General features: G+C 41.1%; 1 protein-coding gene across 1 annotated transcript in view; it reads left to right on the top strand.

Moving 5' to 3' along the window:
• The window catches only part of LOC109043067 (A disintegrin and metalloproteinase with thrombospondin motifs 9), a 195,971-nt gene that overhangs the window by 120,998 nt on the left and 59,482 nt on the right, over nucleotides 1-15,491 (top strand). The window contains exons 4-5 of the mRNA XM_072306217.1: nucleotides 2,980-3,123; nucleotides 9,501-9,658. Coding sequence (XP_072162318.1) covers nucleotides 2,980-3,123; nucleotides 9,501-9,658 — 302 coding nt within the window. The remainder of the gene's footprint in view (nucleotides 1-2,979; nucleotides 3,124-9,500; nucleotides 9,659-15,491) is intronic.

Genomic DNA, 15,491 nt, shown 5'->3' with positions numbered 1-15,491 from the left:
ATCCTATTTTTATGGAGTCTCAGACATCCCTATTGAATTTAAAATGGATGGATAGATGAGGAATAACATGGACCCTCTGTCCATACTCTTTTTATCAAGGTTCTCTACACTGAAAAAAAAAATCTCGGTGTATTTACCAAGAAAAGGGTAAAATTACCAAGAATTCAGGGTTCTATTTGATTCCAGTTTTTTCTTGATAAAATTACCATTTATGGAATTGGTAATTTTACCGAGAAATCTCGGTAATTTTACTGATCCCCGGTAAAAACGCCAATACCTACTTTTTATCGACTGTGATAAAATTACCGAGATAAAATGGCAAAGTTACCGGGAATTGATTACTAATAAAAGTGGTATTCTTAACTGAAAAAAAAACAGTAAAAATACCGGTTTTTAGGTAAGCTTACCAGTCTGTCTTGGTAAAATTACCAATAATTGGTAAAAAAAAGTGAGATGGTAAAAGTACCAACGGACCTTGGTAAAAACGCCGAGAATTGGTGATTTCCTGAGAGCTGATAATATCACGAATTTCTCATAGAGCCCTTCAAAAATGGCTTGCTTTTTGGGCAGCCGATTCGGCCATCAAACCGGGGTTTAAATGGAAGCTGATAATAACACAAAGCTCTGAGAACAATTTTAAGATGAGTATAGGAACGGTTTGTACATTACGAGGAGAGGCGGGCATTCTGTTCAGCATATCGATACATAAGTATTTTCACACGTAGAATTCAATTTTCACGTCAGGGAGTCGACATATTTTGATTTTTTCGATTTTATACGGAAAATTTATGGTTTTTCGGGATTGAAATTACTTACAATTGTTTCATGAAAAATGAATGCACCCAAAATGACTATAGCATTTTGACTTTCACATACCTACGTGCACTCACTAAATTGATTGGTAAATTCAAAGAGTGGGTACATCGACCTGGTATATCAAGTTTCTGCGATTTTTTACGGCAAATCGGTAGATTTTCGGGATGTGGATTGCTTACTTTCACAGAATTTTTTTCAGTGTACTTGATTTCACGGGTTCAGTACCTGCTGGATAACGCTGACAGGACCACTGTGAGCTGAGCAGACAGCGAAGCCGACATTAATACAGTCGTATCTTTTATCACGTAGACACGTCTGACGAGGATTATGATATAATCGCCTTTGAAGCCGACGCTGTTTTCAATAAAGACGCGCCGAGGGCCGTGGGTCAGGACTTTGGCCGAGTGGCCGTAACCCCGGCCCCAAGTCTGACGAGACACGAGACGGACGCATAGCGCCCGCCGGCTTCGCATACCGCCGCGCTTGTATTAGGAAAAACGCCGTATGAGCCCTCAGACGCTGCTAAACTTCTCCTGACAAATAACGAATTTTTACGGCAAAATTTTTCGTGTTTTATCTCAAAATTTTGAGAGAATTTTGGTTGTAATATGGTCTGTAGCGTCTAAAAATTTTAATGAAAAATACTCATAACTTGTCTCAAAAATTAATATTTTATCGGGGGAAATTTTGCACCGTTCGAGTGTTTATACGGTGTTTTTCCTCAGTACGGCAGCATACCGTCGTGATCCGACCAACCCATCTCCCGGAGCTTCTGGCTATTAGAGCGTCCTTCGGGAGAGTGCAGAATTTCTATAAAGTAGTTTTCATTGATTTTTAAATGATGCTATAGGGGGAGGTGTGATTGTAATGTTAAGATAACAGTATCAGCGGACTCCTTGCGGGTACTTTGAAATTTCAAGTTGAGAAACTAAGGCTTAATTCGATTTATTCACAGCTGTAGCGGCTCAATACTCCACTTAAATTATTTCCAACTTGTTTCGATCAGTTCGCCTTCAATATCTCGATAGGCAATGTAAGCTGTTCTAAAGCAGGAATAGCTGTTCGCCGCATTTCGGCCATGTTCACTCGGTCCGTACACATCTGTAACAGTTTAATAAGTCACTTTCATTGTCTCTCAAACGCAAAGACCAGTTGGACCGCGTTAAACAGAAAGGAACTAAGCCACATTGGCTATTGCCAACATTTAATCCGGCAGTTCACTTTTTTACATAAAAACGGTTGTGCAGATTTTCGTACAAATTTCAGTAAATTTTCTCCGTACTGCGCAGCAAATTCCTGAAAATTTTCAAACGAATCCGCGCAAACATTTTCTCGTAAAAAATTAAATTGCCAAGTTAAATTTGGCAATAGCCGATATGGCTTGGTTCCTTTCTGTTAAATGCGGTCCAGTTCGCCTTCAATATCTTGTAAGGCAATGTGAGCGGCTTGGGAACAGTAATAGTTGCTTGCAGCAGTTTTGTCATTTTTGTTCATTAGTATCAAGTATTCAATTACTACATTACTACATTCACAGAAGGTTTCGCACGGCCTTCTTAAACTCCAAAGGGAGGCTCAGGGAGCGTCCTAAGAACGTTCTTTAAACAAAAAACAAGTTGAATCGATACTAAGAGCAATTTTGAACTGTTTTTACCGAAAAGTTGACTGTAATACAATTTCAAATATGAAAATACAAGTCACTCACTCATTTAGCAAAATCCCTCGCATGCTCAAAAGAAGGAAAATAGATTTTCGGGGGCAATCTCTGCCCCCTCCTGCGCCGATGCCCTAGTAGTTCCTTTCATTAGTTTTTGCTTTTTTTTTTTTTTTTTTTTTTTTTTAACCAATTTACCGAACCTGGGACCTCTTGTTCATAGGGGGTTTGTCTCCGTTTTCATACAACAAACTGGCCTGGAGTGTATTCTTACAGGCTTTGCAGTTGCATGATGGATAGTCATGATTTTAAACGAGAAAAAAACAGAAAATGTCTAGTACGACGCGTTGGCAACGTAGAAGTGCATTGCTGCAGAGATTGTTTACTATTGTCGTGCAGCAAATTGCAGCGAGCGGGTGCGGAAATAGTCGTCATCGACGACGCGCAGCGGAAACGGGACATTTTGAGCTGAAAACGTTTGGGTTTAACGAGATGGTTTTTGTTTGTTGCAGCTAATTCGAGCGAGGATGGCGAGGCGACGAGACACGGGCAGGATTCCAGCTCGAGGAAAAAGATCGAGTTGGTCAAACCAGTCAAGACTTCGCCCGCACCTCTCAACGAGCACGACATACTCTTCTCGGGCGACCAGCTTAAAAGTAAGTCCTCCACCTCGTTGTTTGCCCTTTTTAACCTGGTCTCGAATATGATGGTCTATAAGACTCGAGGCCTTGGCCTCAGAATTAGAAGCCGAAGATAAAGAGGAAAGAGGGGAGGAAAGAAAAGAAAGAAGGTGACAATGAGAAATCTTTAAGGGAAACATAAGTAATTGAAGCGCTAAAGGGCATTTCTCGGTTGCAGTATCTTGAAATCTCCACTGACGTTTCATTCATTAATATCAAAGCAAATTATGAAATTCGCTGAAATTTTTATTGAATTTTCTTCATGATTTTACAATGCTGAAACCGACGAATTTTAGAAAATTCGCTCTATAGTTTCCTCTAGTTTTTCGGGCGAACGGCCCCATTCACCCCCGCCCTTAGATCTGCTTATTGTCCACGTTGAACTCCGAATTTTTTTGCCCAGGAAACCGCAGTTGTCCGACACAGAAACCGAATTTTGGTTCATGCAGCTTACAAAAATTTGAAATTTGTGACCAATAAATCTAGTTACTTGAACCGAAATAGTGTGGGGTTCAACATGAGCTGAAGCTAAGTCCGGCCCGCTACAAGGGATACCGGGTCCCTGGTACAGGGGCCAATCCCGCCCCTGACACACTAATTCGAATTCACATATATCTCTTGTCTCGTAAGGAAAAGTGAAAAATGTACCCCAAAAATTTCACAAAATGTGAATACATTTTCAAAAACACGCCGAGGCACTGTAGAATTCCTGTTACCATTTGTAAAGCAATGGCATCGATATGAATCTGAAAGAGCCGTAGTTGTGATGAAAGAAACTATACAAAAATTAATAAAAGAGGAAAAAAACTAAGAAACACGCAATTTTTTGTGTTTAACTTATTTGTACATAGACCTCCTTGAGTCAAATACGCCCAATTTTGAGCGTTTGGTTGCGCTCACACCACGCTGCAGCACAGTAAAAGTCCAAAACATAAAAGAATAAATTTGAATGCTTTGGAAATCATTAAATTTGACACGGAACCACTATTATATTTACAAAAAACACATTATATTTTCCAGTAGTACATATTTCTTTTTCATTAGTTTAAAAGGGAATAATCAATGCAGAGAGTGCAAACATTTCAAAATCATGAGTTGAAAAACACTGACTCCGCGAGTTTAAATATCAGAGCCTAACACAGAGCGGAGCGCGTGTTAGCAGCGCAGAACGTGTTAGCAGCGCAGAACGCGCACTGGCGCCTACAAACATAACGGGATACTTCAAGCATTGCGCAACGCGTGAAGTATCCCGTTAGGTTTGTAGGCGCTCATGCGCGTGTCACGCTGATTGCCTGCCGCGCCGCAACGCTTTAAGCAACTATTTCGCGTCGGAGGCGTTGCACAGTATGCTACAAGATTGAATGCGCACGAAATAACTAGTTAAAGAGGACTTTCGATTTTGACTGCATCTGCTACTGAAAAATGTTTAATTTGGCATTGGAGCGTTTCCTAGGCTCCCACTTTGGTTTTCATCTTATCATATCCGTACAGTGTACACATGAGCATATGTTTTTATCTGCTCTTAGCGTCTGTTCTCTTTCATGCCTTGATTCATGAATGAAATGTGTTTAAGAATGAAGGTAGTAGTAGTAGTAGTAGTAGTAGTAGTAGTAGTAGTAGTAGTAGTAGTAGTAGTAGTAGTAGTAGTATGCATTTATTTTTGAGGTGGTTCCTGTCATTTAAATGAGAAGAAAAAAATGTGGACATAACATGTCCACAATTTGGACAATTTTGGACATATTCATGGTTGGACATTAAATCATGTGGACTTAATAAAGACTGGACTTAACGTTTAGTGGACATAAATAGCGGTGGACATTTATTTAATGGACGAAAGGTAGGTGGACATAAAGTCCTGGAAGCGGCAGGCCTGAGCTGAGTCACTGCGACCGATTATTTGGACGTATTTCTACCAAACAGACCTATGTGCAAGTGAGAATTGTGGGAAGTGCTCGTTAGTTCTCTTTGCGTAAGAGTGAATGAGAATAATAAAGCGCCAGTGACGTCAGCGGCAACGAACGAGCGCCGGCACAACGGGGAGATCGTTGGAGGGAGTCTTTAACTCATGAGCCCTGTCCACAACGCTCTCTTGCCATGCCCGCGGCTCATATATCCCGCATTCAGTTGGCACATAGGTCTGTTTGATAGAATGTAATATCCCGCTTTCCCAATTCTACAAAAGGAATCACGCCCACTTTTACATTGCTTCTTATGCAGCTTTCTAGAGCACACCCCATATTTCTCACCTCCACATAGGTCTGTTTGGTAGAAATACGTCCATTTGTTTCTCCGCGAGAGGGTGCTCGTTGAAATTAAGTCAGCTTTTTTTCTGGCATGGAAAGACGATTTGATTCTGATCTTCGCGGGCATTTTCCACATTAATCCGCGGATTACGGGGAGCAAAAGCGAGCTATGCCGGAAGCGAGCGTTTGGCACCGGGACGACACGGCGCGCGCGCGCGGCGGCGCACGCGAGTGGATGTTGGCAGCTGCGGAGGATTGTCGACAGGAGAGCGGATAAATGATTTCTGTGTTAACAATTAATAATTCCGGTATTCTGTTCAGTGTCCCCCATTCATCCGCTCTCGTCTGTGACTCCCGGGGATTCTGGGTCATGCGTCCCACCATCCCGGCCCGGTCCGGTCTGGCCGTGTTCAGAATGTGGCATCGAATTGAGCCGAGATCATGTCGACCGGCCGGGTTCGTTGTAGTGTAACCATCGAGGTTGATTCACTCATTTCCCCGTTTTACTTAATTTTTAAAAAACAACATGTACGTAGTTTTACACTGTTGCAAAACCGCATACAACAACTTCAAACCTTTCTTTGGCTCCCGGAGGTTGTGCCGAATGGACGCTCTTTCGATGACTCCTCTGGATGCGCTACGGTGGACCTCGCCACACCTAGACAGAGGCGACGCCATGAATTCCGCTGTTAACACGAACATCCGGGCTGATTATTGAAATAGATAGACAAAGAAGGAAAATAGAACATTTTTAACGATCCTATTGTTAAAAGGTGGTGGTTGCAATGGACAAAGGAGGTAAGCAATAGACTAACTAACGGCAACTCATAAGGGACCGTACATCATTTCCCCCTTAGCATAAGCGGATCCAAGGGGGGGGGGATAGGGGGCATGAGCTTGTGCGCCCGAAAAATAGAGGGAAGGAACGGAGGAATAGACGCTTACATTTGGTATTTATTTATAACGAAATTGACTCAAATTGCATATAAAATATTTCAAAAATTCGAAAATTTTTTGAAGGAGGCCCCGAACCCCCGTTTGACCCGTCTGGATCCGCCTGTGTCCCTTAGTTTCTCTAAAGAACCACCCTTTTCAGGCAATTGGATGGCTCCATTTTCCTTTTTGCTGCTTTGTCTATAGCTTTATCTATCAATTTCAATATGCAGCCCGATTAAGGGATGAATTGGCAATAGGTTCAGAAGAGCCTTTGGTGACCGCGGCCGGTGAGGAGCGCCAGCATCCCTATGCCCTTCAGCTACTCTAAAAGAACACCTTTTCAGGCAATAGGATGGCTCCATTTTCCTTTTTTATGCTTTGTCTATAGCTATATCTATCAATTTAAATAATCAGTTCGATTGAGGGATGACTTGGCAATAGCATTAGAAGAGCCTGTGCTGACCGCGGCCGGTGAGGAGCGCCAGCATCTGGCGCCTGGATCGGAACCCGAGTAGGTAGCTGATTTATCGTCGGTATTCGATATCGGCCGAACGGGCTTCGGACACCGGAGCAACACTTGTTTCACGCGCTAAATTATAACCACGTAGCGAGTCCGCGGTCCGGCACGTTGGTAGGCTGGCTCTGTCGACAGGTTACACAGCGCATAGCGCCGGCTCCGACCGTTGCGGGACCAAGAGAGGTACATAAATCTCCGGCGCCGGTGGGCAGCTTTTCTACCGGTTATTGCGCTACGCCCCCGCCAGAAAGTGCTCCTGCGGTTTTTATCGAAAGCTCTCACGTTTACCAGCTGATAATTAGTTGGCGGTGGCTCGGACAGGTGGCGCCTGCCTCGACCACCCGCAACGCTTTTCGGCGCCCCCGCTTCAGGTCATACGTGCAGGGTTGCCGACGGTCTGGAACACTGGGGAAATCAGGGACTTTGTGATGACCGGGAAAAGTCAAGAAACTTCTTACACTTTTACGGATCATTAAAACATGCCACTGATCGTCCAGCTGTTTACCCTTTATGGTCTTTTTTAAGACTTGTTATCTTTTAACGAGCTACTGAATGCCTTTTCCATAATTAAACTTCGTTTTCTAAACAAGGAAATTTTGTCCAAGTTTAGCGAAAGTTGGGGTATTAAAAAAAAATAGATGGAAATTTTGGTCAAAGGTCAGGGAAAGTCATGGAAATTCAACAATTTTGGAGTCTGGGAAATGTAAAAGAAAAGTTAGGGAATCTGAAAATGGAGAAACTATGGCAACCCAGTAACGGCACTTGTCCTGTCGTAGTATTTTAGATCGAAGGGGCTACATTCTCTGGCTTCTACGCGCCCCAACCCCCAAAGGATGCTCAGCCTCTGAGGCCCGCTTTGCGGGTCCCCGTGAGTTATTTTTCCAAATCCTAGAGCGAGTCCATCTTGGAACTACCGCCTTTCGTTAGCCGCAAAAAACATGAAAATCGGTTCAGCAGAACGCTAAAGTGAGCCGTGATAAAGAAGAGAAAATATTGAGTTCAGAGAGCCTATTCACTACGACTCACGGTCTCTCGGGAGGATTTTATGTAGAACTTATTTTGAAAGTATGTAAAATACTAGACGAGGTACGAACTGAAATCCTCCGTCAAAAGTTTTCGCTTCGAAGCCCTAAGTAATATGTGTTTTACGTAGCGGGAAGTTCAAAGATGTGCACGTTGAAAGGCTAAAACTATTTCTAATAATATTCAAATGTCGAAAGTACAAATGACGTCATTTGCATGCTATGGAGCCAATGCAGTGTAGTGTATGCTGATTGTTTGATCTATGTTAAGGGCACATGTTGACATCTTTTTTAGTAGTTGATTTTCCAATTTCTTATTGCGTTGAATGCTCTTTATAATGAATTTTCAACAAGAAGCATGTACGTGTCGTTTTAATGCATACCTCTGTCTATTGTGGCACGTGTTTTTATTTTTTTTTTCAATTAATTAATTTGTCGCACATACCTGATAACAATGAGTACTACTTTTTTTTTCTCCTTCTTTTTTTCCAATCATAACTACTTATCAGCCATTGCACAAGCAGAGCCATGCTCACATAATTAATTTCACGATATTTTTGGCAATTAGTGTCTTGCTTCCATCAACAAATACCTACCAGCGAGTAAGATTCGAAGCGAAAACTGGTAATTCTCTATATCCATGAATTTAAATATTCAAAATGTCGAGGTTATATCAGCGACTCATAATTAATGAACTGCACACGCCTGAGGCTTGCCTCTCTTTGATGTTTTTTGTTTGTCAAACCAGCCATACACATAATAAATTATTAATTTCACTGCCTGAATTCTTCAGTTCTTTGAAGTAGAGACTCTTCTTCTTTTTATACCGTTTCATTGCTGTGTCTCTTTTCGTTCCTCTCTCGCGCATTCAATTTTTCACTGATTGTGAGATATTCTTTTTTTTTCTTTCTTCCACTTAAAATACCAATAAATACCGACAATTAACCCCCTGAAAAATTACAACACCAACTGCCTCACTTTATGAGCAATAATTTTGTACTAAATTGCAAGTTTGTCCTCAATATTGAAATATTGATGACTTTAATTGTAGTACCTCGTGCCCTCATTCACCTTTCGTGCACCTTGAAAATGCCAATTTAAAAATTAATCGAGGCACTAAAGACCTGACCTAATCGACATTATCACTCTCTAATCGTTCCGATTATTTATCAGCATCGTGCATTTATCATTTTCTTCCGTTTGGTGAGTTAATAAATTTTTCTTGATAGGTACCTAAACAGTTCGTCGACGGAAATCTCAATTTATCATCTACAAAGAAGAAAGTAAAGTTGCCCAATCGATGTGAAATATAATGAATACTTGTTATATGTCTGGACACAAAATGATTCAAATTTTCCCCGTCCTATTTCTCTCTCTTTTTCGCTCCGGTTTTGGACTTACCATCATTCTTTTTCTGTTTCGATGTCTCCTTTTTAATTAAAGTCAATAATTGGTTTTTTGGGAGGTTTTTTCGGTTTTTTTTTTTATTTTTTTTTTTTTTTTTTGTTAAGGTACCTTCAAATAAACGCCTTTGCCAACAAACCACACCTAAATATGAACATTTTGCACTCTTGACATCAAATTAATGATCGTAAGTTTTCATGCTGACACCATGACTTGATTTTATGTTAACAGCGGACGATCATCAGTCTTTGCGTCACCATTCCGGCCACTTTCGACACAAGCAAGCCACCATCTGGGATCCCCACCCTCAATACGAATTTACCGCTTTCGGTAAAAAGTTTCAATTGGAACTCAGGCACGACTCCAGCTTCGTGCTCCCAAACATTCAGGTACAGCTTCCACATTTTTAATTTTCTCATTAATAATAAAGTATAAAAACGTTAAGGATGAAGAGCGAACTTAAATTTTTGTCATTAGGAGGGCGTTGGATTTTTTTTGGAGGAGGTAATCTCGTGATTACATCAAAGCCCCATCCTCCCTCGAACCTTAATCACCAACCAGCCCTGGGCAACCGTCATTTGAGTCCATCGAATTCGGGTCGCATGGCTGGGCTTCGAACCCGAGACCTCCTGTTCGGAGAGCCGGTGCTGCAAGTGCCACAACTATTGCACCACCGAAGTCTGATATGAGCGAAAAGTCTCACGGATCCAAATGAAACGAACTATGCCAAAAGAAATTTTTTTAAAATTAGTTACTTACATATAAGTCGCTTTACAGCACTCTCTCGCGCTCTACGACTCCTAACCTCCACTGCTCTCTTTCAAACCACAAATCTTGGGGCATTGAGCACCCTAACATTTCCGCTTCAATCCCCTCCCTCTAACCTTTCATTGGGCGCCCTCTGCGTCTTCTCCCAGGAGGAACCCAATCAAGGACCTTCTTCGGCAACCTGATATAAAAAAAAAAACCAAATAAAATGAAATGAAGTTCAATAATCAAGCAGAAATTTTGAAATGCCGCCATCGAGGTATAGATTTTGTTTCTTTTTTACTTTCGCCATCATGTCAGAACAAAAGATATTAAACAAGTTATAGATAAAGACCGTTGGCGGGAATCAGCAAAGTATAGAATTAGAGGATGGGCGGCAAATTGGAAGCTGCGATATTTACAAATATTTAGGAGTGTTTTTAACCCAGGATGGAAGATTGGACCAGGCCATCAAGAACAGGAATATGCAGGGTAGGAGGGCAATCGCTATGTTAAATGGAGTCCTTTTGGACCAAGTTGAGGTTTTACTTTCGCCTCCAAGTCAGAACAAAAGATATTAAACAAGTTATAGATAAAGACCTTGTGCTTCAGCTCATGTCACAGGTCTATGGTATACATCAACTTTTCTCTTTTTAAGTCGCGGTCCAGTCATATGCTCTAATTTGGCATTTGTTTACAAGCCTAATAACCGCTCTCCCTAAAAGCGTCGGAGCAACGCAACGTCTCTATTTGGTTCGAACCGCTTTAAGTGACTAATTAGGCTCACCTGAAAAGTCCATTTAATCTTGTCTAGGATGCGACACAGCTAAATCACTCCTAGGACTCCTAGGAACATCGGCGTTTGACACTCTCAGATACCAACCGGGCATACATTAATTAAAAGCTACTGCCGCCGCCACTTGACGCAACACCCTCGAACGGAATCGATTCGATAATTCGATATATCGATGGGTTAAGTCGAAAAAATGTGTATACATTTATCGCAACGTTTAAAAATCTCCAATGCTGTTTTAAGTTTTGAAAAGTAACGTAAAATATCTTCGTAAAATTTTCCAGGAATCGTTTTTAATGAGTGAAGAAAATTCATGGAAAATTACACTAAATACTCCTCGTTAGTTTCCTTTTGAAAAACAAAACCCGTACGTTACAATCGGAAGTATATCCATTTTTGGACTGTAGGCAACTTCTTTTATTTTATGTTGACAATTGGTGCCTAACTCAGTTTAAAAATAGTGATAAAGGGGTCGATTTGTTTAGCTAATGAACTCTTTAAAAATTGAATAAAAAAATCAATAAATGATTGTTCTCTTGCTCGGTAAATAATGCATAAAAAAGTTTCCTGTGATTTACGCGGTTTTTCTCTGTAGACCATCGATAGATCGAGTGCATACATCGACGCACATACGATATACTTGACTTAGCGTCGAACATTAGTTTTAAACCTTGACGTTCTTCTCTAATGTCCCACTCAAAAACGCTATCCGTGACAATCTTACCATCTTGCTTACCTAGGCCTGTCTAATTTAACGTATTTTCTCAAAACCAGATTTTTTCTATAGGTTTTGTCCTACTTGACTGATTAAGGCAAGCGAAAACGTCGTTGCCCAAAATTAAAACCAATTAATCAAATCTTTTTAAAGCGCAGCAACGTCGTTTCGTAATTTGTAATTTCCGGAATTTGTAGGAAACTTGTGGTAGAAGAGAGAACAATAAATTGTTGTCACGTGCAATTAGTTTATTTTATTAACGACGCTATATTTACGCATGTTCGTCTCGGCTGTCCATTCTCCTATGATCGTATCGTTCAAGATAAATATTGAAGTAAATAACCTTTAAACAGGAACATACTAACCCCATCAAGGAGAGTAAAATTGAAGTAACTGCTTTCTCTTTGTTCTTCTTATTCCTCCTTTTCCTCTTCTTCTTTCCCCTTCCTTTCTTCTCCTAATACTCCTATACTCCTAGCCAACTACCGCAAAAACTATTCTCCATAAATTAAACATGAACGAATGAATATGTAATTTGCTTTTGTGCATAGAAATGTATTTATTTTACTTTATTTTATTTGTTTCTGAACCGTCACAAAAAATTGGTGGCGTTTTACAATTTTACCTTTGAACCATCTTTTTGACAAGCCTGATAGACTTTAACTTTCTCTAATAATATTGTGAGCAGATGAAATCAGAGAATTTCAGTGAAAAAAAAAACAAAAAAAAAAACAAAAAAAAATTATTTCATAAAATTTGAAAGAATTGAATTTATGACGATAAGGATCGCAAATAAGGATTTGAACACAAATCTGAAACACCTTGCCCAAGACAATAAAAATAATGCAAGAAATGTTAGAGAGAAAAGAACGATTTCGGTCGGTTCATTTCACAACAAAATAAATCAAAATATCAGGAAGGATGCATTGTGGTTACCTAAACGTTACATTGCAGATGCGCATATTTGCATGGTATGTCTACGTTTTGTCTGTCATTCGGTTGAAACCGCAGCTTTCGTAACCTTTATGGTGGATTGAAAAATTAAGCCGTCCAGCTTGACCTATGAGCAAAGTCGCAATTTGTCTTCCTCAAACCGTCTTATAGTTTAATTTGTCCATCTGTAAATAACATCGAGTCACTGTTGAGTGATGATACCTCGTTGGTGTTTCATCGCGTAAGCCGCCTTAATCAATGTTGAAGGGAAATAAATTTATATCGCTTCAGCGCAGAACTAAACGTCCAACAGTCCTAACCAAACACCTGAGGCATTAATCAAATCTGAAATGATTCCCCATTTTTATGATGATTCTATGACTTTTATCTCGAAAGCTAACATGGCTATCGAATGAATTAAAAGTGAAAAAATGTTGAAAAGATTGAAGATTATTTGACGCCTACTCTTGGTTCTTTGAATTTACTCGCTATCATCATGAATTTTAAGTCTCGCAATTTTATTATTTTGAAAAAATCAATTTCCAAATAAAGTTATGCAAGGTCGTGCATAGCGGTCAAAGGGACCCCAATTCACAAGCTAACCTGAAATCTAGTAACTTTAAGTGGAAGTCATCAAGGGGGTCTGGGCGACCTTCTCAGCCTCAAAAGAATTCCGCGGGGAGTGGAGGAACCTCCTCATCTTTAAACAAAAGGGTCTGAGAGGTCCCCCACCCCACCCCCTCGCTCGGAAAGTCTAATAAAATGGAGTCGTCTCAGGAGCAATTTTGAGTTTCCCTAACCTAAAATTGATTGTGGTACAAATCAAAGGTGCAAGATAACGAAGTCCCGCCTTTACCGAGTAAAATCCCTTACATTCTATAGAGGGCACTAAGTAGATCTCTGGAAGGGGTACTCCCCGCGGCTCCTCAATTGGACATATTTCCGTCAAACGGAACTATGTGCATTAAGACATGACTCCTGAGATCCATATGAGTACCTGCATAATAGGGCTCACGTCGTAATGCACATAGTTCCGTTTGACAGAAATACGTCCAATTTAGCCCATGATCATTGCAATGCTCCTTCCTGCACCGTGTGCCCCGCTTAGTTGTGAGTGTTGCGACCATGTTCCGCCAGCGGGTAGGTATGAGTTCTACCCTTATTAGGACAGAACCGCTCAGCTTCAACCGAAGCCGTATGCAGTTATGCGGTTTTCGTGTAGGGCGTCAGAGTTGAGGACAACAATCAGAGGTTGATTGACGACTTGACGGAGTAATAGGTGGCGTGCTCAAGTACCACAGCTCCGCGATTTGGACCCAGCTTTGCCGGTCTCGGTGTGTGAAGAGAGTGCTTTCCACTTGCATCGCGTCCGGGAAACCGAGGAGCGTTGATCCCGACCGGGGCTGGGGCGCGGGCAGGTGTCAGCGACTCCAGGTCGGACTCAATCAGTTCAGTTGCCATGTTGACGTCATTCGACACTAAACAATCAGGCTATCCTTCGCAAACTTCCGCCACACCGGAAAAAAAAAGTCTAGAGTCCAGACTCTTAATAATATTAACAAGAAAAAATACTTTTGAAGCAATCACATTTTACTTTGAATCGAGGAGCCGAGCTTCTTGATTTAGGCAGATTTCCATTAGATTCAAACAAAAAGTCTGATTGAATCAAGAGTATTTTTTCTTATCAATGTTTTTAAGAGTCTGGACTTTAGATCCAAGTGACTTTTTTCCAGTGCAGAGTTAAGGAAAAGGGTTGTTTCTTCAGTCTTAAAAATCACTGTGAGCGCATCGGGAAATAGAAAGTTTAGCAGGTGTCCAAATACCAAGTTAAGAGAGAAACCAAACACGCAATTTGACCTGGAACGGCGCGGCGGTCGGCATAAAACACATAGCGCCTACAAGACTGCATGAATACTTCAGCAGCGCATTGACGTGCGCACAAGACACACGTGCTGGGTCAGCAGCGGTCGGCGTGAAACGCATAGCGCCTACAAGACTGCATGAATACCTCACGCATTGCGCCAACACAGTGCGGTCGGCGCGGCGGTGGAGGTTAAAATTTTTAAGCACATTTATGTTTGTTCTTTCATAATTTTTTCGTTCTTTTTTATGAATGGAAGGCCTTGTCCAAACAGGGATGGGTTTACGGAACTGAACTTTTGTCAGTGTTGACAGGGCTTTTACAAAAAAATGTGCCCAACACGAGTAAACGCGTCTTATACACCCCTCCCCCACCGGCACGTTCACTTGATGGTTTTTATTGATCGTATTCGACAGATCACACAGGTGACATTATATTGATATCGATTGGTTCAATATGTAACCACAACCCCAGAAGTCAATTTAGAAATCTGAGGTAACGGGTCTTATGTGATCGAATTGTTATTCTCTCGAGTACCAAATGGCAATGAAAAGTGAAATTGTTAGGAATTTTCTCATTTTCAGCTTTTCCAAATTAAGTCCTAAAATTTTTGTTCCAGGTTATGTCCTATTGTTTTGAACCAAACGATACATCGAACCACTGTCGAATACGATCTATTGATGTTTCAAAACAAATGAGAAGGGGGCATAAAAATACAGGTGGCCCAAGGGCGGCATGTAGGTAAATCCGGCTCTGGTTAAAAGTGGCAACGGTAGACGTGATGCGAGATTAGATGCGAGTCAAAGGTGTGACAAATTGACCAATAAGGGGCCAGCATGCAAACTGCAAATGTGTAACTCGTAACTTCGTAGGGAGCACCTTATTTACCGCCCCTTCAGGATCTTCTAGCGTTCTAGCATTCCTGATCGACTGTCCCACTGTTCTCCATCCACAAGTCCTGGCTCCTCGAGATACTTATCGATGTTAGTTGTAAATCCGACTGCCTCTTTCCTCCTCTTCACCTCAGCTCAAGAGAACCCTTTTACTTTCCTTTAAGCGGACGGTCTAAAAATAAATTCAACTGAAGTATGTGATTTCGGTGTTGAAAAGATATAAAAACTTAAATAGATCCTATTTGCATATTGTCCAGACGAAGTCACCAGATTGCAAACT

The sequence above is a fragment of the Bemisia tabaci genome, chromosome 1, assembly GCF_918797505.1.
Source record: "Bemisia tabaci chromosome 1, PGI_BMITA_v3".
NCBI classification, from domain to species: domain Eukaryota; kingdom Metazoa; phylum Arthropoda; class Insecta; order Hemiptera; family Aleyrodidae; genus Bemisia; species Bemisia tabaci.
This window is presented reverse-complemented; position numbering and strand designations above follow the sequence as displayed.